Below are 23,669 nucleotides of genomic sequence, written 5' to 3'. Positions count from 1 at the left end.
CGGACAAACAGTGCAAACATGCAGCTGTGACTCTTCCGTCCAGCATTATTATATTGTCTGCGAGCGAACGGTCGCATCCAGGTCTTCAAGCCCGTATAAACCTGATAACCATTCTCATTTTCTCTCTGGCGGATCTTTCAATTCCAACTTCGGCCCTGGAGCTATATTGACTACACGCTCTCTCCCTCCCAAAGTCGTCCTCTGTTCTAACAAAATTCCAACCCCCGCCAACCTTTTTCTGAGCTTTCGAATCTGCATTATCCTATCGCAAACGAGCATTTTGGCATAATTATACAATACCATGGGGAACGAAACGGAACCCCAAAATGGAGAATCAAAGCCATTCGAGTGCGCCACCCTATAGCCCCAAGCTGTTTCTGTATCTCCTGCTAACCGACTCTTCATTTAGCATCATTTCCACATATAATGAGCTTCTAAGCTCCGATCCCGATCTCACAATGCCAATTGCCGCTATTGAGGCCTTAGTCCTACTACTAACTCACTCTCCTTCATCGACTATTTCCGAAACCCTCGACCTCCTAAAGACACACACGGAGCGCCTGAAGCGTGCAATCCCGAACCCCATCGGCCTTTCCGCCGGCACCGACCTTTTCCAACGATACATAATCAGCACCCTGCAGAGGCCGGGGAAGCTAGGGCCTGCGGGAGACTTCAACGCTATAAGAGCGCATCTGCTATCAAACGGTCGGCTGTTTATCAAACGGGCCAAGGAGAGCAGAGATAAGATCGCGGCTTTTGGCAGTGGATTTGTACGGGATGGGAGTACGGTGTTGACGAACGGTGGCTCTCGCGTGGTAGGCGCTCTGCTGAAAAAGGTTGCTGCGGAGGGTCATGAGTTTAGTTCTTCTCCCGTGCGGTTTCGCGTGATATATGTGCTCCATGATGGGCATGATAACGGCAATTCTCAGACCGATCGAGATACGGAAGGGATGGATATTGTTCTCTCACTTAGATCGAAAGGTGTTCCTGTTGCGACAATTCCAGAGTCCGCGGTCGCTTACTCCATGGGGATGGTGGACATGGTGATTGTGGGTGCTGAAGGGGTCGTCGAGAACGGAGGTATAATATCCCGACTGGGCACGTACCAGATGGGACTGTTGGCCAAATCGGTGGGCAAGCCATTCTACGTCGTCACCGAAAGCCATAAATTCGTCAGGTTATACCCGCTGGGCCAGTACGACTTGCCGATCAGTCAGCACATTATGGATTTCAAGACCAGTGATGATTCGATCAAAAAAGAGGTGCCGAAGGAGGAGACGCCGAAATCTGGCGCCCTGCCCAAGCGCGAGGCGGTGGATTTCACACCACCACATTTAATAACTGCTTTGATAACAGAAGGGGGAGTGCTTACGCCGAGTGCGGTCAGTGAGGAGCTGATCAAAATCTGGTTTTAATGAGATTGAAATGAAAAGAGAAAAAAAAAAAAAATGAATGATGATTCTCTTTAAACAAAATCTGTTATAGAAGCTTCAAAATCTATGGGCTCATGGAGTAAATGCTGTGCCTAATGAATGGGGGAAATTCGCTTTGACCGTGCTTGCTAGTCTCCCCCGCAGTTGCAGAAGCAATGAGAGGATGAAAAAGTTAAGGATGAAGTTAAGAAAACCAGCTGGACTGATGTGGAGAAGTGTTGGCATTCACCCAGTCCTAATGAGCATTGCACGATGCCGGACACTGAGCTATGTGTTCGAAACTGTCGGGGGATTTGAGGTGATGGGCTTTATGTGATAAATCTTATCATACTACATTCATCTCTGCATTTACAAAAGTGGTGGCCAATATGTGTACATATCACCCAAAGAATACCAATCATAGCTTGCACCAATTTCTTCGGTAAAAAATGCCCTTAGCCATACTATGTGTATGTATTTGTATGCACAACTGCAATTTCGCCCCCGCCGAAAAAAAGAGGTTCGCCAATCAATGCTCTTGTCTCTCTCTGCCCCCCTGAATGAGACGACCTCCATACACATCACAAAAGGGATACCAAACGATCTATACATGGGTAGTTTTTAAGAATGTATCAAAGACAGTAGCGAATCATTGGAATTCTCCAAAATCCTCATCGTCATCAAATCCTGAAGGACTGTGTTTCTGCTCGGTGACTTGCGTGGTGGGTTCCAAAGTTGATAGCGGTCTCCTGCGTCGATCCGTCCGGCTGTCTCTCGCTGCAGGGGGTGGAGGAATAAAGAACGAGCTTTGGTCAAGGCCATTACCGGAAGATGCAGCACCAGCAGCAGCAGCAGGAGGAGGAGGCGGGGGGATAGGAAAGGGGGCCTTCTGATCTTCTTGAGTAGGAGTATCTGAAAGTCGGGAGCCAGCAAATGGCCGTTCAGGCCGTTGCCGATCGCCCATGTCGACAGTGATAGTCTGTCCCGGTTTCAAACTGTAATCCTTGGGTTTGGTGTCGACAGGCCTTGGAGACGTTTGAGGCTTTGGCGGCTGCTGCCTTATCCCAGGCGACATACACACCCTACCTCTCGGCGGAGCAACCCCGGGCCTCCTCCCAACCGCAGCATGGGAGAGCATCGGGCCCTTCTGAGACTCGACATTCTTATCCCCATCGACGGGCTTAAAACCCAGAACCTTCCTCGCCTCCTGCAGCGAAACGCCAAAATCAAACGCTTCGCTCCGATCTTGAAACCCAATCCCCAACATCGCCTTCCTGCCTTCTCCAACGACGCGTAAGGCGAAAAATCGCGACGAATCAATGACGTGCTCGACGACGCCGGCGTCGGTGTACGGTGCAGCGGCGAATAGATCCCCGGTGCTCACATCCTCCAGCAATATGTCCGTTTTCACTTTTTCCTGCGGCTCTTCTGCACTGGTGGCCGGTCGTCCGGACCTGACGAGCGGACTGGCGGGGACGGGGATAGCGGTTTCGAGAATGCGCAGACGCGCGGTGAATATCTCCTTTGTTTTGCCGTCGTTGCGGGGGTCGGGAGTGGTCCAGTCGGCGGCAGTGTAGCCCTTCATGGACATTAAAGGCGGAATTGCGTAGACGTGGACCGGATGGCACACGTAGAGGACGCGCTGGATGGCGTCGGCGGGAAGGGGTTGGCCCGTTGCGGGATCGACGATGCCGGACATTTTGGGCGGCAAGGAGGGGGGAAACTTGGAGGATCAAGAGGGGGAGAGTGGTTTGGCGGCGGATTTAGATGGATTTAGGCATCGGGAAGAGGTTGGGAAGTTCCATAGGCAAGAAAGATACAGGAGATTGAAAAGGACATGTTTGCTGCGAGGATATTGCACCACGTCGGAGGGAGGGTTGTTGCGCCTCAAAGAGCTTCCGCGTGTTATTCGTTCGCGATCGGGCGGGATCATTGGGGAGGTGGGGGTTTGATGCCAAGTCCTCCGTTTCAGCCGTCGTGACGAGAGATTGACACGAGTTTTGCAGGGCGACAGACTTGCATGCCAGTTCACATTTTCAAAAAGGAAAATAAAAAGATGGAAGTATATCGATCTTGCCAGCATCGTCACCCTCTCGTTGGAGCATTGCCCGCCCGCAGAGTAGTTGGTCACCACTATTTGACTAAGAGATGAAAGGTAAACACTCTCTACAAGTCAAGGGGACCCGTGGCGCAATGGTAGCGCAGCAGACTCCAGATCTGAAGGTTGTGCGTTCAATTCGCACCGGGTTCATCGCAGACAGTTCCACGGAACATCTTCTTTTTTTTTTTCTTTCGTTTACTTTTTTTAGTTATTATTTCTCCATCTCGCTGAATCGGTCGGTTAAAAAGGCAGCTTTTCCTTTTTTTCTTTTTTTCCTTTTCTTTTCTTTTCTTTTTTTTTTAAAGCGGTGTATGCGAATTACACATTTTGGAAATTGTAACAAAATACTCCCAGTCTCGAGATCAACGAGTTGAGCAGCGGCAGTTATCATCCCATCGCCGCAGGACGGACGGCCTCTTCCAGACTATACTTTGGAAGCAAAAACACTCAGATGGATGAATTGCTGTAACTGCACTTGTTATTATGATGTCCCAGTAGCCAAAGCATGCATTCTCTTTGATCATAAGCACAGAATCAGTGAAAGACCACAGTTCCTTGCACTACGTACCGAAATACTGACCTACGACCAGCAGGAAACTTCAAATAAGATACATGCACATCATACCAAACTGGAAGACGCTGGTCTGGTTGTCCATCCTGATGAACTAATACCACAGCTCAATATATAAGCGATGACTGGAAACTCGGTGTTCTTGCCAGAGAGGAGTGCCCGCGTGCTAAAATGCTCGGGATCGGGCATAAATGAGTCGAAAGAGGATGGGCTTATATTATGTAGACCGGCTAAATTTAGGTCAAATGTTCTCAGACGAGGTAGCTTTTCCAACATTGCTGCTTGCAATGTTGGATAGTTCAAGCCACAGCTCTCCTCATTCACTCTTTGTTCGAGAGAATTAGAATCTTCTTGAATGCATTTGATCATCCCTCCTACACGCCTAACACCTACGAATCATCAAACCGAGCAATTAAGCACTGCGTATCGGGAAATTCATCAGTGCGGAGAACCTCCCTGATTTCACCGTCCCACCTGTCATTATCGGGTGGTAGATGGTCTCGAATTCGCAGAACAAACTGCGCAGCGTTCCATTTCGACCGTTGACCGGAGCCCCTGGTCCACCTCTAGGGAGACTCGGCGCTGGACGCCACAGCGGGCAACACTAGATCGAGAAACGAACCAGCGAAGTCGTAGAGTCTGAGATCGTACGAAGTGCTGGCTTAGTGTTGTGCATACGGTTCCAGAGGTTGCCATGGTTGTGTGGTGTGATCGAAGTCGTTCCTGATGATGAGAGCATGTCCATCCCGTTTACTCTCCCTTTGCGGGGAGGAAGAGGGATCCGGAATGAAATGGTTCTGAATATCCAGCAAACCATTGTCTTTTTACGATCTAACGTGAATACAGAGTAGAGCTGGCAGTAAGCATCGGATACGTGGCTTATAGATTAACATATCACTTCCCACAACCTCTTCGTGGGGTGGACGACTCCTTCACTCTCCCTTGGATAGGATATGACCAAACTTTCACCACTAACACAAACTCGGCGGCTCGAGGCCCGAAGCGCGCCGCGGACTGCTTGGAGTCGAACCCGCAAGTTAGATACTGCACGGGAACCCGGGAAGCGGATTGGCACAGATCGATGGATGTACTCCGTAATCACACATGTATATGGCATTCGGTTCTCTTACTCCGTATTCGTGTCACTTCTCATGACTCAGAAGACGGGGATCGTGTCTCCTCTTTTGCTCTCCTCACCTCCGCCGTGTTATCCAGATCCAACGTCGGCGCGCGCAGCAAAAAGGCATGCGATCCCAATTGCACAAGGCAATTTTCGAAGTGAATAAGGGGATTTCTACTCCGTACACCGCGGTATATATATATATTTATTTCCCAGCAACTCGAGAGCAAGCTTGGTGCTAATTAACGCCCTTCCGGAGAATCATTTCGGAGGAATTTACGGAGCACAGCTAACTAAAATAGTTAGTTACAAAGTTCGCTGGTAGGGCGTGCAGCGGCCCTTCGCATGATCCCTGTCACGGTAGCATCTATACAACCGGCAACTGAGTGCCGACCAAACTACATTTCTAATTCTGAATGACGCTTGATGCTTGCTGCAGTCCATCCTCTGAAGCACCTCAGTCAAATGATGTTAATTTCGTCACCGATAGCGGATGATTCAGGAACCGGACAGATCTAAGCGACAACAAACCTGTGGTTGCAGGAAAGTCAAAAGTCTCAAGCCTCCTTACACGCTTGAATCATGATATTCCTCTGCACACGATCCATGTGGGGGAGTGCAGGCCGGTTTGTTTCGCTGGCGGGCAATCCCACAATGCTTCGTTGTTGTTCTGGAAGTGCTCGTGTTCTCCATCTCGGCCAGCTGTGGGGATTGTCGGGGTTTAAATAACTAGCTCCGTGCGATTCTTTTTTTTTTTTGAGGGCAAAGCTACAGGCATGGTTTTAGTTAAGCTTGCTCAGAACCTTAACCACCAGAGGGGAGGCAAGTAGAAAATCATGGATATGCGAGGGAATTTTCGTACGTCATTCCTTCCTGGGTTCAATATTTCATATGCGAGTCTTTGCTGTGAGTGAGCTACGGGATGACAAGGAGGCTGCCGATCCCATCGGATTCAGTGGCCGTGGATTGTCTCGCTTCGCCACCTTGGAACGATTCCACCTCTTTCGCGCTCCAAAGATACACCAAACGGCGTGGATGGATAGACTTTTCATCCTTTCTGGCGGAAAATTTCTCGCCTTGCTCTGTTGTTGACCCACATCGTGCCACCCTCAGAAACCGGAGAAAAAAATGATCGGCCACACAATACGGAGCCATATTGGAGATTATTCTCCTCATTCTTTCTTCCTCTCCTCCTGCTTCTGGAGGGCATTATTCAGCCTCGGGTCTGCTCGTGTGTTCTCCCCCTCAAGAGCACGCGCCCGTCTGGCTCATATACGTCCGGCTCTCCTATAAAAGCCCGGCCCCGCCCACTTTTGCCCCCCCCCCCCCCCCCCCCCCCCCCGGGTTGAGCATCTTGCTTTTGCTCCCTTGTCTTGCACCGCCAGAATCGGTTGTGCATCTCGCAACAACCGGCCAATAATGGCGAAAGAGGACGGGTTTCCGCCGTCTCCTGAGATCTTCGAGAAGGAAACAAGCGAGCAGTTGACTAAGGCTGGTTCCGACGATGTGGAGCAGCATGGCGGCTCTAAGTTACCTGAGCTCAAGAGAAAGCTCAAAAGCCGACATTTGCAGATGATTGCTATCGGTACGGGCCCTGCTCTAGGTTTCATTTTGTCTACTCTTTCGTGTCTTTCCCGCCCTCAAGGACGCCTCGTGAGGGATAGATAACTTATACTTATTGAACTTTCCTCGATCTCTAGGCGGAACGATCGGGACGGGCTTGTTCATTGGTAGCGGTGGTGCAATCGCCAAATCTGGTCCCGCCGGAGCGTTGATTGCATATGCGTTTGTCGGCTCTATCGTCTTCTCAGTCGTCGTCTCGCTCGGCGAGATGGCAACATACATTCCTATAGCCGGTGCATTCACCTCCTATGCCACTCGATTCGTCGATCCCAGTCTCGGTTTTGCCATGGGGTGGATATACTGGTTTTCATGGGCCATCACCTTCGCACTTGAACTCACAGCAACTGGTCTTATTATCCAGTACTGGAAATCCAGTATCTCGATCGCCATCTTCATCGCCATCTTCTGGGTCGTCATCACTGTTATCAACTTGTTACCCGTCAGCTTCTATGGGGAAATCGAGTTCTGGTTTTCCACCATCAAAGTGCTCACCGTGATTGGTTTCATGATCTTTGGCATCTGCATGAACGCAGGAGTGGGTCAGCAGGGGTATCTAGGATTCACCTACTGGAAGAACCCGGGTGCCTTCGCTCCATATCTCCTTGATGTCATCGGTGAGGACAAAGTAGCCCTCGCGAAGTTCATCGGCTTCTGGGCTGTGCTCATCCAGGCCGGATTCTCTTATCAGGGAACCGAGTTGGTTGGTGTCGCCGTGGGAGAGACTAAGAATCCCCGCAAATCTGTGCCAGCAGCGATCAAGAAGACTTTCTACCGAATCCTATTCCTCTTCGTCCTCACCGTCTTTTTCATCGGCATCCTTATCCCTTACACAAATAAAGATCTCCTATCCGACGCTTCTGATGCTTCCGCTTCGCCATTTGTCATCGCAGTCAAACTTGCCGGCGTCAAGACACTTCCCGGTCTCATCAACGCCGTGCTACTCACCGTCGTCCTCTCAGCGGCCAACTCCAATGTCTACTCTGGCAGTAGAATTGCCGTCGGCCTGGCCCAGGTCGGCTCAGCTCCGCGCTTTCTCGGGAAGACAACGTCCAGAGGTGTTCCGATCTGGAGCGTCCTGTTCACCTCCGCACTGGGGCTCCTAGGGTTCCTCAACCTCTCCAACGACGGCTCCGTCGTCTTCGAATGGTTCATGAACATCAGCAGCATTGCCGGGTTCATCTCCTGGTCGTGCATCAACGGCTGTCACATCCGCTTCATGAGCGTCCTCCGATCCCGAAACATCAGCCGCGACTCCCTCCCTTACAAAGCGCCCTTCCAGCCGTATCTCGCGTGGTACGGCCTCTTCTTTAACGTCCTCATCATCATCACGCAGGGTTTCACAGCTTTCATTCCATGGAACACGACCAACTTTTTCATCGCATATGTCAGCCTAATCCTCTTCGCCGTGCTATTCATCGGCCACAAGGTCATTTTCAGAACCAAGCCTGTCGAGCTGTTCGCAGTCGATATAGATACAGGTCGTTTGGAGCATGAGGTGGACGAATGGGAGAACAAGGCAGCTTTGACTTTCAAGCAGAGGGTTCGCCGGCGGTTAACAAGGATGTTTTGCTAACAGACTGCTCCCCACCCCCGAGCGCGTGTACGTCATTTGTCTTGTTCCAATCTTCGCTGTTATATTATTTCCACAGATACCACATAAACGGGAAAAAAAAACAAAAAAAAGGAAAGAAAAGAAATTTTTTATGATTAGTCTGCTGCAAGAGTGAAGCAGCAGTATTTCCCACCTGCAGGGAACGCCTTCTTGCCTTGGCTGTGATTGAATATCTTACAAGCTCCGTCCTCACTTTTGACCAGGAGGATGATTTTTCGAGACGCAGCGTACGTCCACTTCCTGCTACTCTTTGACGGACAGGCTCGAGCCAGTCCTGCTGGCGGTCTCAGGCTAGACCGTGCCGATGATCCGCAGCCACCCCCCTCATAGATATTTAACTCCATCCAGCTCACAACTAATAATGGATCTTTGATTTTTGAAACCTTGTGCTAGAAAATCAGCACTCGCAATACCTCTCATAGTCTTTTTCTGGAGCCAAAATCTGCCCTGACAACGATCATGACTTTGTGCTCTGATAGCGGTTATGCCAAGATCTATGTGTTGTAGGATCTCCCATGGAATTCGCGGAAATGTAGTGACTTGTTCTGACTGAATTGGAGGGATTAACGGCCAAGCTTATCTTAAATTTTCTCTTCAATTTTATCTATTTGATCAGCACCAATGAGCTCCCATATCTGTTATAACGGCGGTGTCGGAGATGGTGTGGATCAAAGGCTTTCTTTTTATTTTTCGGATCTAAAGAAAGTTGCTAAAGCCGACTTTCAAGACTGTGCCCCGGGGGACCGACCAGTTGGCTAACAAGCCAAGTTGATTTAGCTAGCTACCGAAGTAAATGGCCAGACATACTCTGCAATCCATCTTCAATCCCTCTTTGTAACTAAGGGAGAATAATCAATTACGAAATACTGTACTCCGTACGGAGTACGTGCAAAAATAGAACGGCAGAGCCTCCCTGACTTCTTCTTCAATGACATCCCTGAACCCAGCGGCCCCATTCTCACCTCAAAAACCTCCATAGCCTCCGCCAAACCGCGACGGGGGTTTAGTTACGATAAGCTGGGTATTGGAGTAGGCTTATCCTCCCCCCCTCCCCCGGGGGGTCTCCCTGTTCGACTTGAGACAATTGCCGCGAACCCTTGACTTATCCACCTTTCTCTTTTTTTTTTCTTTTTGGGCTTTCCGGAGGATATTTCCAAAACTCCCCCTTGCTAGTTTTCCAGGCACAGGACAGGGAAAAAGGGGTTGGGGGGGAGGGAAGGGAAGGGCAAAGGGAAGGGCAGAGTAAGGGTTATCCGTAATACTCCGCCCAGCTCACTTTTCTTCCTGCTTCTCTTCGTACCTAACCCCGAGAGATAAAATTTCAGCCTCTTCGTTCACTATTCGTCATTCTGATAGAAGGCGCCCCGTTGCTCGTTTTCTTGGGCCTATGTGTTGCCCGGCGGGTTCGTCTCAACCTCCTAACCAAAAATTTATCTATCATCATGATAATGAACTATGTTAGTATACTAATGTATGTATGGAGTAGTTTATGCAAACTATATCGAGAGCTCTCCGGCCGGGGGGTGAACGGTGACACAAACTCTCTTTACCCTCCCTCCTTCAACCCGGTCCGCAAGATGAGGGAAAGCGAATCTTGGTACGGAAGAGGAGTCGAGACATAAGCCAAAAGAAGCCTTAACTATTCAAACCCCCACCCTCTTTTCAAAAAAAAAGAAAAGAAAAACTCAATTGCCGACTTTTGAGCAATACGGCCGGCCGGCTATATACATATGCACCAGGTACGTATTGCGTTGAGAATAAAAAGGACAAGCTTCTCCAGGTTCCCCAGGTCCTTGGATGGAGGAGATATTTATGCTTGGTCCGTTTTTCTTCTCCTTTCTTACTTTCTATCAATGCTCCATCGTTAGTTGATGGTCCCCAAGGGAGCAAGATAATGCTATCGACTCGGAAAAAGCTCGTCAAGACGGAAAAAAAAGAACAAAACAAAACAAAACCCAAACTCCCAGATAAACATGTTATTGTGGAGTAAATCGCATACAGATCATTGGTAACCGGGACGCCATGGGAGTCTTCCCCCCTCCCCCCCTCCTCCTCCTCTTTTTGAAGTCGTGCTGAGGACTCGTTCCCAGTTCTAGATTAACTATAAGCATGGACTATGAACATATATGTTGCACCCCAGACATAACTTGTGGAATAGGAAAAGGAAACAAAAATCTAATAGCCGCGAAAAGCTAAGCCCCTAAAATATATATATATATATATACTCTGTATATACTCCGTATTTATACTGATATGATAAAGGTACCCAGCACGCAGTAGCTTGCAGTATATACATGCGGAGCGGTGATGGGTTGTTTCAACCGTAGAATTCTCGGGGCCAAACAGGAACAGCCAAGCCCACAGACCCTTGTTTGGCTTCCGCAGTTGGCACCCTGTTGCAGCTGAAGAATAATGTAGTGTCAACACTAAACCTTGGAAGATGGGTCCCTAGGACTTCCCAATGAGGCATCCAAGACATCTCTCGTCGAGACGCGGTAAATCAGGGTCAGAAGCCGTCACCGTCAACAAGGGGAACAGTCTGCAAGTCTCGCCGAATATTCCCCTTTTTTTTTTTTTTTTTTTCCTGGCTCTTCCCGCAATTCCGTTACGATCACACCATAATTTATGCAGTACAACACCCTAGCCTCCGCTGGTCGATAGTTCCAGGAGATCCTTGCTTTTTCGTACCCACCTCAGGCCTGAGGGGAGAGAGAGGAGTATGACAGGGCAGGCATCACAAAGAGAGAGAGAGTTTCTGCTATCCCTAGCTGGTAGACCACGAAGAGAGACAGATAGAACAGATGACAGATGAGATTGCGCGGGCTACGGTGGCTCTGCTGGCTCTGCTGGCCCTGCTGGCCCTGTTCTGGCGGAGTTCTGGCCGGCCGTCAGCCCAGTTGCGCCGCCGCGCCTCCAAGCATCAAGGGCGATCGAGTGCAAGCCATGTTCCGGCCGCGACCGGGCGGGAGCTGCCCGCGGAGGATCATTGTTCCGGAGCTGCGAGACACGGCCAATCGGGGTAGATCGCGCTAAGCCCTACCGGGGCTAGTGAGTACGGCGCACTAGGCCCAGAACGGCATCGCCCCATGTGCAAAACTTCGACCCAAAAAAAGCAAGCGCGCCCACCTTTCCCGACACAGAAAGTTTCCTCCCCCCCCCCCCAAGAGGAAGGAACCAACCGGGCCCCCAGTTGCAAAGTCAAGGAAACTGCCCCAAATTTTTACTTTTGGGTGACAGGAACACAAGACTCAATCTGACATCAACAACTGCAACGGCTCACTCTCTTCCACTCCTCCTCTCCTCTCCTCTCCTTTTCTCTCTTCTCTCTCTTTCTCTCTTCTCTCTCTCTCTTCTATCTTCTCTCTCTCTCTTCTTCCTCACATCCCATCTCCATGTCCGCCTTGCATAAAGCCAGCCTCGCACACCCTCGTCCCACTCCATTTGACTCTCCATCACTCCAATTAAAAAAAATACTTGACCCCACAACCGTCACAACACGTCATTTTTAATTTTTTTTTTTTTTTTTTTTTTTATTTGTTTCGTCCCTCGCTGAGCTGGCGTTGTCAGTCGTCGGCTGTCGGTGCAAGCTGCCGCACCGGCTCACGCAGTCGTGATGGCACTCTGGCCCTTCGGAAAGAGGAAGAATCGTGCTTTCAGACGATCTGATGGAGCATCCAGCCCGTCATCCGCTCAGAGAGCTGCCTCCTTCTCCTGTACCGCCAAATCTGAGTCCTCCATCCCGAACCACAACGCCTCTGCTACACCCGTAAAGACCCACCGAAGAGACTCCAAGCGGCGGAAGAACCGTCGTGACCAAGGTGCAATCGGCGGTGAGGACTCCTGCCTTCCTCCTCGCCAGATCACCACCCCGTCTCCCGTTCCGTCCCCCGACCTCGACACGAGCCCGTCCTTCCACTTCTCTGCCCTGGCCCGCCCCGAACGCGTCGACTCTCCTTCCGTCCGCACCTTCTCTCCCTTCAGGTTCCAGCCCAGCCTCAACATGTCCCAGAACAGCTTGTCCAGAAGCTTCAACGATGTCCCGACCCTGCGAAGTCAGAGGCGCTCCACAGAACCGAGCCTCTTGCGCCGCAAGTCAAGCAAGCGCAAACGTAACGACTACGCCCGAGAACAGGAAATTCGGAACATGGCCCTCGAGAGCAATTGGGACTTACCCCCCGGTCGGGCCCAGACCGACCTGAGAGCTTCGCGCCCCAAGTACGAACGCCTGCGATCCATATCCCCAGATTCCCACGCATACAAGCTCAGTGTCTTCGATGCATTGTCTCCCCGTCCTGTCTTACGCTATGCACGGACTCCTCGATACGTAGATCCTTCGAGGTCCGCGGCTTCTAAGAGCAAGTGCAGGGCTTTGCGACTCGGAGACCTGGATGGAGAACACCGGATAAATGAACTTGCCGATGATATGGACGCGGGGACTCTAAGGGAGCTTATGGAAAGAGATCGTCGTAGGAGGGCGGCGAGACGAACCGCTTGTCCCACGGTCAAGCTCGAAAACCCCCCGAAACCACGTCGACAGCATTCAATGAAGCATAATCAACCTCCTCCTTCAAACAACCGCGAAACAAATATCGACACAGCGATGACTAATCGGAAACATGATCAGATGGAGTTGTCAAAGACGCCGAACCATACTGAGTCTTGGCTCCGGGACCCTTCCAAAGAAAGCTTTACCGCAAATGCAAATGACGAAGTGCACGAGAAGAAGCCAACGGTGGAGGAAACCCAGATCGTTGTCGACGATGAAAAATCCTTTGTCCACGTTTCGGCAATCGACGCCGCCGCCGATATCAAACACGAACTCGCCGGGCAGGAGATGGGCTCCGTCTCGGATATATCACCAACGCAAAAAAGTGAAAAGCGGCTGTCCTCAAATGCTGGCCGCATCGGTCGATCCCTCTCATCATTCTTTCGTCGTGGCTCTCGGTTCAAGAGAGAACCTCAAGGACAACCGAAAGAAGGCCCAAGCTTTTCGGTCCCGTCCCGAGAATCTTTCTCAAGGATCTCCCATACGGAAGTTGCGGGAATGCCGCCGGCGATCCCGAAAAAGAGCAGCCTCCGATTTGACGGACAGTCTATGCAGTCCAGGTTCACCGAGCACTTCGATGAGCCCATGGATAACATGCGTTCCCCGACCGCGATCGATATATACCCCACATCACATCGATTCAGCGTTTGCACTGGTAGGGGAACTGTGGCGACTGCCCCAATCGAAGCCCAGGACACATTCCGCGCATCCGGAGCAAACAGTCCAGATACACGTCCCAACAGCATTTTCCTAGCTCAGTCCCTAGCATCCATAGACTCGGAGGGCAGTTGGCTCTCAGGAAAGCCGTCTCGTCACCTTTCCCAGGCACGGTTAGCCCAATACCGTGGCAGCGCAGAATCCAAGGATGATCCAACCGAATCATCACCAGAGGAACGTCCCGCAAGCGATGAAATTCTCGGACCCCTTTCTATTCCTGTCCCTGAAGAAGAGGAGGAGTTCGAGATCCCTATCAGCGGCAATGCTAAACCCCAAGACAATGACGGGACAACTTGGCATGACAGCGTTGGAAAGCGACCGCGTCTCATTCGTCCTTGTACTCGAGCAAAATCCAAAGAAGGATTGTTTACTGAGTTCCTCGAAAGCGCTTCAGAGGTCGACACACCCTCGGACGACAGTCCGCTCGACATCGAAGCGGAAATGGAAGTCCATCGTGCCACCAGCGTTGACCTGGGAAAAGGTCATACACGTCACATCAGTGCTGGAAGTGCAAAGCTTTTAGACCTGTCTTCTCGCCTATCCGAAGATCGAAGACCAAGTTCAGGGACTTTCAGCAGCGGTGTCCTACCGTCGCCACCACTTAGCCAATAGAACGAGCAAGTTGAATCATAGTACTGGAGACGAATATTGCAACTTACCCTGATCTGACGTCCACTCCTTTCCACCCATTTCCTTTGTCAGTTACGTCGAAATGTCGTTTTCCTAACGCCCTTCTTTCTCTTCTTCATGCCCCGACCGATACGTCGAATACGTGACCCACGCTCCTTTAGCATATCATTTCCTTTGTCATACAAGAGAGGAAAAAACAAAAAGAAATAACATCGAAAGTCAGATGAGTAATGACGACCTGGATATCAAGCCGACCAACGTTAGTGGCCATTGCTGCATCGTCAGATTGGCTTCTTACCCAGGATGTTCAGCTCCAGCAGTTCTGCCAGCTTCGATTCGGGGTCTTTTGATTTTAAATTTGTCCTTTTTGCATTTGTTAATATGGGGTTTGATCGTCTTTTTCTGTTTATTGAACTGCTGTTTCTTCATTTGTCATTTCGGGTTATGATAGGTTAGGCAGAACGGCCCATGGTTTGCATTGGAAGAGCACGGCGTTTTGCGGTGCCTAGAGAGAAAAAAAACGTGAAATACCCCAGCGAGCCCTCTTCCAAATCGATTCTTGTGCGTTCTTCGTGGGCCACGGCGTTCAGTCTTGTCCTCATTTGCTAAGTTTTCTTTCGATATTCAACGAGCCTGGGTCGAGGGATGGCACTCCAGACGGGGGGATGGCCGCGGATGGCCTGGCGGAGGGATGGAGGAAGTCTGAGAGAAAAAGAAAGAGCGCAGAAGCTGAGGCCGAGAAGGAGGGCGCTTTTATATGTGTTCGTCTGCCCAGGCAGCGGTGGCTCGGCGGCGGCAAATATCGAAATTCACCCGCCGCAGTGTGTGACTGACCTGCCTGTTTTGACGAAAACAACCAGCCGCTCTCTTTCTGGTGTCTTCACCTGCCCGCCCCTTGTTTTGCCGCTGTTCTGGCCGTTTTTGCTTGTTTCCCCCGGATACGATACCCACCTGTGCTTCCCACTGGCTGTCTCAGTTGTCACCTGTAATCACGTTTGCTCCTCTTCCTCTACTACATCCCCAGTCCTTCTTCTGAGTGTTTTTTTTTCTTCTGCATCAACAGAGCAGTGGAGTTGCCTGGGCAGTGATATCTTGTGTTTTCTTCTATGTTTTCTTTTATCAGGATCTCTTTTATGAGACTAGCAGGGCACAGAAAGATTATCTTATTTGTTTTGCGACAAATCACATAGCACACATATCTGCAATCAATCTACCTTTGTCCTTAGCTACTGTTTTGTTGCAATCACCAGATCAGAACCAGCTATGACAGCCTGACCTCTTTCTATTACTTTAAGCACATTCCACATCCAGAAAAGCTCCAGTGTCTCTGTCGCGAAGGGCTGGTGATTGACAACATAACCTTCATCATGGGGCGTTGTGATCTCTGCTGTATCTGCAAATTGCCCATTGGCGTCACCCCGTATATCGAGACAGACCAAATTGACTGGGAGAGAGTGGCCTGGTGGAATCACTGCAGATTCAGTATGTTTATGGCTCATAAATTAGATCTCCCCTTTCTCCTTGCCCCTTTCTTTTTTTAAAAGCTTAAACCAAAAGTATTTTCCCGTCCTGACATGAATCTAGTCAATCTACCTGGTTCACCTCCCGACTACGAGGTCTCTGAAGCTTGCTACTCCGAAAATGGATGTGCATACGACAGTTTGAAATACGAGCCGAGCGACCACGAGGTGCCGACGGACAGCTCGCCTAAAACGAATCGTATGGGCCGGTACCTCGTCTGGTGCCAATGCGTCCCAGGCACTCCGTGTCACGCCCCCGAGCCACACTGCTACCAGATGCACACCTTCTGCTGGAGCTTCTTGAATAAAGTATTGGGGTCGCGCGTGGAGAATAATATGGATACCCTGCTCGAGAGCATTGAGGTCGTCTGGGAGCAAGGGACAGCAGCAGCAACGACAACAAGCGACACGCCCTCCGCCGACGACGAGAGCGGTCAACAGCAGCATTGCCTTGAGGTTCCGCATTCGGGGAGTTTCCCGGGGACTCTGTCGATGTTCGGCGTGCCGTCGAGTAATCCTGCGCTTGAGAGGCTGATCGATCATTGTCGAATTGACAGCGACAGTTTGAGCGAGAAAGAGGCGAGCAGCGACGACGAGGTTCCTCTGCGCCAGCGACGTGGTAGCTTCGGTCGTCCTGGCAGGTTGCCCGTAGAGTTACAGCTGACCGTGCTCGATTTTCTTACGGACATCGCGGATATCGGCAATGCGGTGGCTGCGTTTCAATGGAGCGTGTCGGGTTCGTACCTCAGACGCCGGTTTCCTTACAAGGCGATCTACGAGTTGGACGATATCTCGACAGACGAGCTGGACTGGTCGGCGTTTATTATTGGATTTAACGAGCTTCTCATGGATCCGTCGTGGGGTATACGCCATCGGTTGCGCATCTTTAAGATTGTGTGCAGCATTCGCGACAAGTTTCTCGAGCTTGAGCTCGAGAGTGATAAGAGCGAGTGAGCAGGACAGAGTTGAATGTTAGGGGATAAGATGAGACACCATTTGGAAACTCATTTCTGGTTGCAATTTTTTTTTTTGTTCGCAGCTCTTCCTCTGTGGAGAAAAAATGTTGACATGATCTGGTGGGCTCTGGTTGGCAAATGAGCTGCGTATTTGCGATTGCTAGTATCTCTGAAAGATTCTGTGTTTGTGATTGTCTTTTTAATTATTCTCTTGCACACTATTCCTCTCTATGTGTGGGTTAGAAAAGACAACCGATTGACGGAAGAAGTGTTGGCCTCTACACTACATTTGTTTGTAAAGCTGCCTTGGACAAATCCACTATCCTAATGCAATTAGTTGGTCGTCCAGAGTGTTTTGTGCATGCTCGTAAAGTTCGTGGGATCCAAAAAAAAGATATCCCCGAACTGCGTCGTAGATCATGTAATAAGCAGGCAGGGGCATACCTATTGCTATCAAGCGCGAGAATGTTCAGTTTCCAGTAGATCTAGCTTGCAATCTGTTTGACGACTGGCTGCGCACTGAGATAAATAACTTCTTAGCGACAGCCGCTAAATTGGGCTAGAATGAAGGGACCCGGCGCAGTGATGGGTTTAAATAGCCAGTAATTCCCGCCCCCCGAGGCCCGTAAACCATCGCATATAAACTCTGTATGACTCCTCCATGCTTTTCTTAGTAGTGTTTCTTGACATACTTCATACAATATTGAGTCGCTCGATGACAGGCGCAGTCTGGACTCCGAGGAGAATTTTGACTTTGGGGGAGAAAAGCCTGTAGGAGCGCGGACAAGGATGGGAGGGGAGCAAAAATGCCAGAGCAGGTTGCATATGGTATGTAAGGTTAAGATCCGATCCGGGGGGGAGGGTTTGGGATGGTTTTTCTCAACAAGCAAAAAGATCGTTGCCAGCGATCGGCAAGCTGTCATTCTAATTCTAATCTTATTCTCTGTTTCCTGCGATATTCTTTTCGCCGGTTTTGGGCTCTGCAATTTTTATTTTTTTTTTATTTTTATTTTTTAAAAGCACGACGCCGGTAAGCAAGCAGGCAGTTAGCTCGGGATCCGAATTCCCCTCTTTTCGACCCGGGCAAGTTCGCTCGACCTCGTGTCTGAATTGGCTTGGTGCTCAAGGGGCCATCCCTGCAACCAGCAAGCAACGCAAACTGGCAAATGGTGCTGCTGGGGCCGGCGAGTGATGGGATATCCGGAAATGGCTCGACGCGCCCTTCCTCCTCCTCCAGCTCCGACTCCGATTCCGACGGGCTTGGTTCCAAGGAACGCCAACGCCTCCGGACCGGATTGAACCTCTCTCTCTCTCTGTCTCCTCTGAGTCGGATTCTTCCCCCCCGCGACACCGTGAACGGAGCTGCTCGCTTGTTTGCCTGCTGTGCCGCGGCGATCGACAGCTGCGCCATCACGTGGGCGACGAGATCGGCTGCAACAAGCACTCTTGGCGAGCGAGTTGCTGGGAGGCATTTTCCGGGGGGAGAAGAAGAAGAAGACGAGGAGTATGGTACGTCGAGAGTATCCCTGGTGGCTTTATATTTACACTCGGAACGCACGCTCGCGCATGGCCACTCTAGCTGGGCCGGCATCAGGGCCAACTTACTAGGGGAGAGAGGGGGGGTTGAGAAAGGCGTCGCTCGGCCCTCAACGGCCGGCGAACATTTAACAAGGCATCCGATGTCCTTGCAAGGGGAGGAGGAGGAGGAGGAGGAGAGGGGGGACGGCCCAAGGACACGATACCAAATTCCCGCTAATTAGTGATTTTATTCAAACGGACGGGAGAAACTGGGGCGTTTTCTTGCTTCCACCGGTGTTCGATGTAACCATGAACCGCCGCCAAGGTCATCCATGGCACTCTCTCTCTCCTCTCTCTCCATTCTCTTCTCTGTCTGTGTCTCTCTCTCGGCCTCTCTCTCCACGAAAAAGCCACCAGCCTGCTAGTCATGAAGGTTACTACGGTAGTGTTGCTACGGGCGTGTTACTCTGTCGAAGAGGGAAGAAAACAAAAGGCCGACTTCTACCCAATTATTATCACCCAGTGATAATATACTACGACAATTTCCCCTCTGCCCATGTACGCTGCTCCACCGTCTACCCATTTTTCGGGATTGCTCGTCCATTGACGATGATGCTTGAACCGGGTACTCCGTATAGAGGACAGCCCTCAGCGCTATTCGTTGCCTGGTGCCGGATGCCGGCGATGAAGTGCTCAGGCAGCAACAAGGGCGCGAAAAAAAAAAAAAAAAAGAGGGAGAGAAGCGGCTCGCATTCCGCCATGGTTCTAGTGTTTTTTTTTTCGTTTCCTCGTGTTTTTTTTCTTTCTGCTTCCATCCGGTATTCCCTGATCGCCAAGGATGAAGGAGTATACACATTTAATGTGGCCCGCCTTTGACATTACATATACATATATTAAATTGCGGGGGGAGAAATAAGCATTTTTGCTTTTTCCAGAGCTTCCCGGCGCCGATCGCTGGTATAAATCCGGGTAGTAGGCCGGTTTTCTCGGAGAGGCTTGCAGCTTGCTTTGCCGCCTGCTCAGTCATATAATTGCTTCCCTCCCTTCCTCGCCTTCCCTGCCACTGGCTCTCTCTCTCTCTCTCTCTCTTTTTTTTTTTTTTTTTTTTCTCTTTTTTTCTCTCCTTCTCCCTCTGTCGTTTTTCTCTTTCTCCCTTTTGTCCCTCCCAGGTCGACGGGGTTGAGTATCAGGTATCAGAGGTCACCATGTCTCAACGGACAGAGCACAACGGAAGCTGGCTACGGAACGCCGGGTCTCTCCTCTCGGTCCTAGCCTGCGTAGCTGTCCTTGCCAGCCCAGCTTCGGCCACCCCGGCATCAGCAGCAGCTCCCCGGACCGATGACTATCTAAAGCGTGCGGAACGCATTCTCAAATTCACCCCGCTGATCGACGGGCACAACGACCTCCCCAACTTCATCCGGAAGACGACGAAGAACCAGATCTATGATGGGAAGATTCCGTTTGAGGACGAGCTGCCCGGCCACACTGACCTGAAGAGGCTGCGGAAGGGCAGAGTGGGCGGACAGTTTTGGAGTGTTTACACACCCTGTCCTGACCCACCAGTGCCCATTGACGACCCTACAGTGCGTATTATCAGACGGATAATCTCTCTTTTTTTTTTTTTTTTTTTTTTTTTTTTTTAATTTTGCCTGGTGGGAAGATGGAATTGGCTGATCTGGTGTGGTTTGTTTGTGTTTTTTCCTGGTGTAGTGGTCCGTTCGGGATACCTTGGAGCAGATCGATGTGACTAAGCGCCTTATCGAAAAATACTCGCGCGATCTGCAGTTCTGTGGAGACGCAAGGTGTGCTCGGAGGGCGTTCAGGAGAGGAAAGATTGCCAGTTTCCTGGGTATCGAGGTAAATAAAGCTTCCCCCAATTCCTTACAATTCTGCAATTGCAAAAACGGCGAAAAAAAAGGGAACTTATGTCTCATAATATATTCTGCTTGAAACAAAACACAGGGAGGACATCAGATCGGCAACTCTCTCGGTGACCTGCGCCGGGTGTATGAGCTGGGCGTGCGCTACATCACGGTCACTCACAACTGCGACAATGCATTTGCGACCGCGCAGTCGACCGTCGCCGACGGCTTGCCGGACACCGGACTGATGAAGCCGTTCGGCATCGAGTTCGTCAAGGAGATGAACCGCCTTGGCATGCTCGTAGACCTGTCGCACGTGTCCGCAAACACCATGAGAGACACATTGAAAGTCGCGCGGGCACCGGTCATCTTCTCGCACTCGTCCGCATACGCGGTGTCCAACCACCTGCGCAACGTGCCCGACGACGTGCTGAAGGAGGTCGCGAAGAACAACGGCGTGGTCATGGTCACCTTCGTGTCCCGGTTCGTCAACGTCGAGAATCCCGATGCTGCAGACATCAACACCGTGGTTGATCATATCTTCCATATCGCCAAGGTTGCCGGTTGGGACCACGTTGGCATTGGAGGTGACTACGACGGCACCGTTTACCTTCCCAAGGGTCTAGAGGTAAGATAGAAAGTCCCCCCTTTTTTTTTCTTTTTTTATTTTTATTTTTATTTTTATTTTTTTTATTTTTTTTTTTTTATTTATTTATTTATTTTTTTTGCCCCCCTTTCTATTCTCCCTGCCAATTCGATCCAAAAAAGCTAACGACTGCTCGACAAGGATGTGTCCAAGTACCCCCACCTCATCGCCCGAGTCCTCGAACGCGGAGCCACAACCCAGCAGGTCCGCAAGCTCGTAGGCGAGAACATCCTCCGGGTGTGGACTGAGGTGGAGAGAATCGCGAAGCGCCTCCAGAGAACCGAGCTCCCCAACGAAGCGTACTGGGAGGGCCGCAACTGGACCAGACCCGCCAAGCGGGATCTGAACGCTGACTTCGAGGGCAGAAGCGTGCCATTGTTCACTTCTGCGTCGAACGGCGACTTCTGTGATTAGTTGGAGGTGGAACTGAGATCCTTTTTTTAATTTAATTTTATTTTATTTTATTTTTCTTGGTACATGTCAATATATTTTTTTTTTTTTTTTTTTTTGTTGAGGACGGGCCTGCTGCGGCCTGCCTTTTGGATAGTATATAGTATATACAGGGAATACGGAGTGAGTATTCCGTAATATAACTCTTCTTCTTCTTCTTTTTTTTTTACTTTAATGCATATCTGGCCATCTCGGTGCTAAGTCCAGGAATACTGTTAACTCTTTCAGTTATCGGCACCGGCAATTGGATGTGTTGCAGAGTGATGTTCCCTGCTGATACAACCACTAAACCCAGAAGGGCATAGAGGCGGGAAAATCTCTGCTCAAAAAGCAGAAAACGACCAGACAAGACTTTCAAAAGCAAGGCAAAAGCAAAAAAAAGAAAAAGAAAGAAGAAGAAGGAAAACAGAAAAAAAAAAAAAAAAAAACAAGAGAAAAGAGAAAAGAGACAGAGAAGAGAGCCAAGACAGAGCGAGTCTCTTCGTTGTCTACGACTCTGCTGAATTAGTAATTGGATCGCCGTCTAGAATCCCCTCGCGAGCGGCTAAGCATGGCGGCGATAACGTCATCCCGGGCGCCCCTCCTCTCGCTCCTGCGCAGCCGCTGCTCTCCGCGCCCTCCTCAGAGCACTACTAATAGACAGCCCGTCTCGCCCCTCCGGCATCCTGCTCATCCTGCTCATCCTGCTCATCCTGTTGCAACTGCTGCTCTCTTCCGCCCGTCAACCTGCACCGTGGCATCATCGCTGCTTCGAGTCCTGCCATCAGCATCAGCATCACTGTCATCGTCCGCGCGAAGGACATTCAGCACCACCCTCCCACCCCGCTTTCGAGGAACTGCCGCAAACATGGTTGTCACCGCACTTAAGGAGTGAGTCTTGTCCCCTCCCTTCACAGCACAGGAGAAAAGGAACAAAGGACGATTGTTGTTTCATTCATCAAAAGGCCAAATCAATCACATATCCCCATAAAAAGAAAAAGAAAAAAAGAAAAGGAAAGAAAGGAAAGAAAAAAGAAAAAGGAAAGAAAAGAAGAAGAAGAAGAAGAAAAAAATGCCAGCAGCCAAAACCCCATCCCACTTCACTCCCTCACCGCCCTGCCCTGCCCTGCTCTACACCGTTTCTCCCCAAGTTACCCCGCTCCCACTTCCACACATACCCCCCCTTCCAATAACCATCCATTTTCTTCGCTCTCTCTTCCTCTCCTGACCCACTAACCATCCTTCCCAGCAATGCCGCCTTCCAAGCTGCCATAAACCCCGCTGCCGTCGCCAGCGAAGGCAAGAAACTCGTCGTCGTCGACTGCTTCGCGACCTGGTGCGGCCCCTGCCAGGCCATCGCCCCCAAAGTCAACGAGTTCAGCGAGAAATACCCCGACGTCGCCTTCTACAAGATCGATGTCGACGATGCTCCCGACGTCGCGCAGGAGTTGGGCGTGAGGGCCATGCCGACTTTCGTGTTCTTCAAAGATGGACAGAAGGTCGACGAGGTGCTCGGCGCAGTGCCTCCGGCTTTGGAGGCGGCGATCCAGAAGAACCGGGCATAGATTATTTGATTATTTTTCCCTTTTTTTTTTTTTCCGGTTAACAAGGGGAGATGTTGAAGATCGAAATTTGGGATGAATAGATGCTTGGGATACTAGGGAGGGAGGTTTGAAGGGGTAGACGTTTGTTGTTATTGATTCTGCTTGTTTTTAGAGGCCTCTGCGGTGGTGTTTTTTGTAATTTTTGCTTCAGATATCTTGAACAGATCGGATCTGGGCATACCTTAAAAAACCACACCCACGCCCTGTCTACCTACCCACCTACCTACCTACCTACTCTACTCTACTCTACTCTAACCAATGAAGAATCTACGACAAAACTGTTTTGGTTGCTCTTATGCATAGCATCCCATGACCGGAATAGAGATTTATTATATCCCATCCAAATACTTGAAAAGTCCTACCCAAGATTCCTTTCCAAGCAGTTCCGAATCCAGAGGTTTTTTTTAAAAAAAAGGCTGCGTCCTGAGAAGTTTATGCATCACTTTTTTTTCCTTTTGGCCAGCTCACCAACCACATAAGTCATTATCGTCAACCAGCCCAAAAATATGCAGGAACTTACCCCCACTCAGATATAAATAAGACATTACTACTAACTAGCTAGCCACACACACATTACCAGCTAGTGGCTATTTGAAGACTGATCCTATGTATATATATATATATGTACTCCGTATATATATATGTATATTTTCCCAAGGTTAGTAACACACAAAGGCTTACTGACTCTCTGTCCTCAATCCATCTTCGCCTCAAGAAAATTCCCTTCCCCCCACCAGCCAAAACAGGCCCCCCACCTTGGCCGCGGAGAGCCAAACCCTCTAGATCTATCCAAGTAGTGTAT

At 50.2% G+C, this 23,669-nt stretch overlaps 11 protein-coding genes and 1 non-coding gene across 12 annotated transcripts; 9 read left to right on the top strand and 3 right to left on the bottom strand.

Annotated features, from left to right (window-relative positions):
- The first annotated feature begins 78 nt into the window (after positions 1-78).
- Positions 79-1,550, top strand: CIMG_13584 (translation initiation factor eIF-2B alpha subunit). Its single transcript, XM_001239512.2, has 2 exons — positions 79-348; positions 410-1,550. The coding sequence occupies exons 1-2, from the start codon at positions 302-304 to the stop codon at positions 1,413-1,415; spliced, it is 1,053 nt and encodes a 350-aa protein (XP_001239513.1). The 5' UTR covers positions 79-301; the 3' UTR covers positions 1,416-1,550.
- An 85-nt stretch (positions 1,551-1,635) lies between these two features.
- On the bottom strand, positions 1,636-3,276 carry CIMG_13583 (NECAP endocytosis associated 1). Its single transcript, XM_001239511.2, has one exon. The coding sequence runs from the start codon at positions 3,109-3,111 to the stop codon at positions 2,062-2,064; it is 1,050 nt and encodes a 349-aa protein (XP_001239512.1). The 5' UTR covers positions 3,112-3,276; the 3' UTR covers positions 1,636-2,061.
- Positions 3,277-3,591: 315 nt separating this feature from the next.
- On the top strand, positions 3,592-3,663 carry CIMG_15101. The gene has a single exon. It is a non-coding gene; the product is annotated as a tRNA-Trp (tRNA).
- A 212-nt stretch (positions 3,664-3,875) lies between these two features.
- CIMG_13582 (uncharacterized protein) lies at positions 3,876-5,331 on the bottom strand (the record flags this gene model as incomplete). Its single annotated transcript, XM_004444809.1, has 6 exons — positions 3,876-4,073; positions 4,139-4,409; positions 4,478-4,650; positions 4,707-4,937; positions 4,983-5,055; positions 5,282-5,331. 6 exons carry the CDS (start codon positions 5,329-5,331, stop codon positions 3,876-3,878), a joined length of 996 nt encoding a protein of 331 aa, XP_004444866.1.
- Positions 5,332-5,396: 65 nt separating this feature from the next.
- CIMG_13581 (uncharacterized protein) lies at positions 5,397-6,102 on the bottom strand. Its single transcript, XM_012358390.1, has 2 exons — positions 6,067-6,102; positions 5,397-5,972 (listed from the first exon to the last, which is right to left on the bottom strand). Exons 1-2 carry the CDS (start codon positions 6,069-6,071, stop codon positions 5,762-5,764), a joined length of 216 nt encoding a protein of 71 aa, XP_012213813.1. The 5' UTR covers positions 6,072-6,102; the 3' UTR covers positions 5,397-5,761.
- A 468-nt stretch (positions 6,103-6,570) lies between these two features.
- CIMG_13580 (amino acid permease) lies at positions 6,571-8,510 on the top strand. Its single transcript, XM_001239508.2, has 2 exons — positions 6,571-6,789; positions 6,905-8,510. Exons 1-2 carry the CDS (start codon positions 6,624-6,626, stop codon positions 8,398-8,400), a joined length of 1,662 nt encoding a protein of 553 aa, XP_001239509.2. The 5' UTR covers positions 6,571-6,623; the 3' UTR covers positions 8,401-8,510.
- A 3,542-nt stretch (positions 8,511-12,052) lies between these two features.
- On the top strand, positions 12,053-14,314 carry CIMG_13579 (uncharacterized protein; the record flags this gene model as incomplete). The annotated part of the gene is made up of 1 exon (XM_001239507.1): positions 12,053-14,314. One exon carries the CDS (start codon positions 12,053-12,055, stop codon positions 14,312-14,314), a length of 2,262 nt encoding a protein of 753 aa, XP_001239508.1.
- Positions 14,315-14,729: 415 nt separating this feature from the next.
- On the top strand, positions 14,730-15,557 carry CIMG_13578 (uncharacterized protein). The gene has a single exon (XM_004444808.1). The coding sequence runs from the start codon at positions 14,978-14,980 to the stop codon at positions 15,467-15,469; it is 492 nt and encodes a 163-aa protein (XP_004444865.1). The 5' UTR covers positions 14,730-14,977; the 3' UTR covers positions 15,470-15,557.
- Positions 15,558-15,699: 142 nt separating this feature from the next.
- Positions 15,700-16,806, top strand: CIMG_12290 (uncharacterized protein; the record flags this gene model as incomplete). Its single annotated transcript, XM_012358328.1, has 2 exons — positions 15,700-15,814; positions 15,917-16,806. 2 exons carry the CDS (start codon positions 15,700-15,702, stop codon positions 16,804-16,806), a joined length of 1,005 nt encoding a protein of 334 aa, XP_012213751.1.
- Positions 16,807-17,974: 1,168 nt separating this feature from the next.
- CIMG_12289 (uncharacterized protein) lies at positions 17,975-18,568 on the top strand (the record flags this gene model as incomplete). Its single annotated transcript, XM_012358327.1, has 2 exons — positions 17,975-18,317; positions 18,417-18,568. The coding sequence occupies 2 exons, from the start codon at positions 17,975-17,977 to the stop codon at positions 18,566-18,568; spliced, it is 495 nt and encodes a 164-aa protein (XP_012213750.1).
- Positions 18,569-19,511: 943 nt separating this feature from the next.
- On the top strand, positions 19,512-21,248 carry CIMG_09127 (microsomal dipeptidase; the record flags this gene model as incomplete). Its single annotated transcript, XM_001239505.2, has 4 exons — positions 19,512-19,909; positions 20,037-20,183; positions 20,289-20,816; positions 20,976-21,248. The coding sequence occupies exons 1-4, from the start codon at positions 19,532-19,534 to the stop codon at positions 21,246-21,248; spliced, it is 1,326 nt and encodes a 441-aa protein (XP_001239506.2). The 5' UTR covers positions 19,512-19,531.
- A 429-nt stretch (positions 21,249-21,677) lies between these two features.
- On the top strand, positions 21,678-23,212 carry CIMG_09126 (thioredoxin). Its single transcript, XM_001239504.2, has 2 exons — positions 21,678-22,154; positions 22,513-23,212. Exons 1-2 carry the CDS (start codon positions 21,835-21,837, stop codon positions 22,826-22,828), a joined length of 636 nt encoding a protein of 211 aa, XP_001239505.2. The 5' UTR covers positions 21,678-21,834; the 3' UTR covers positions 22,829-23,212.
- Positions 23,213-23,669: the final 457 nt, after the last annotated feature.

The sequence above is a fragment of the Coccidioides immitis genome (genome assembly GCF_000149335.2).
Source record: "Coccidioides immitis RS genomic scaffold supercont3.5, whole genome shotgun sequence".
Lineage (NCBI taxonomy): Eukaryota > Fungi > Ascomycota > Eurotiomycetes > Onygenales > Onygenaceae > Coccidioides > Coccidioides immitis.
Note: the sequence above shows the minus strand (reverse complement) of the source record. Positions and strands in the feature narration are given on the sequence as shown.

What these genes read in the sequence shown, in the direction of transcription:
- CIMG_13584 (XM_001239512.2), top strand. Translation starts at nt 302, where the DNA reads ATGGGGAACGAAACGGAACCCCAAAATGGAGAATCAAAGCCATTCGA. An exon ending in GGAGAATCAAAGCCATTCGA is followed by an intron (nt 349 to 409) that starts GTGCGCCACCCT and finishes CTCTTCATTTAG; the next exon opens with CATCATTTCCACATATAATG.
- CIMG_13583 (XM_001239511.2), bottom strand. Translation starts at nt 3,111, where the DNA reads ATGTCCGGCATCGTCGATCCCGCAACGGGCCAACCCCTTCCCGCCGAC.
- CIMG_13580 (XM_001239508.2), top strand. Translation starts at nt 6,624, where the DNA reads ATGGCGAAAGAGGACGGGTTTCCGCCGTCTCCTGAGATCTTCGAGAAG. An exon ending in TTTGCAGATGATTGCTATCG is followed by an intron (nt 6,790 to 6,904) that starts GTACGGGCCCTG and finishes CTCGATCTCTAG; the next exon opens with GCGGAACGATCGGGACGGGC.
- CIMG_13578 (XM_004444808.1), top strand. Translation starts at nt 14,978, where the DNA reads ATGGCACTCCAGACGGGGGGATGGCCGCGGATGGCCTGGCGGAGGGAT.
- CIMG_09126 (XM_001239504.2), top strand. Translation starts at nt 21,835, where the DNA reads ATGGCGGCGATAACGTCATCCCGGGCGCCCCTCCTCTCGCTCCTGCGC. An exon ending in GTTGTCACCGCACTTAAGGA is followed by an intron (nt 22,155 to 22,512) that starts GTGAGTCTTGTC and finishes CATCCTTCCCAG; the next exon opens with CAATGCCGCCTTCCAAGCTG.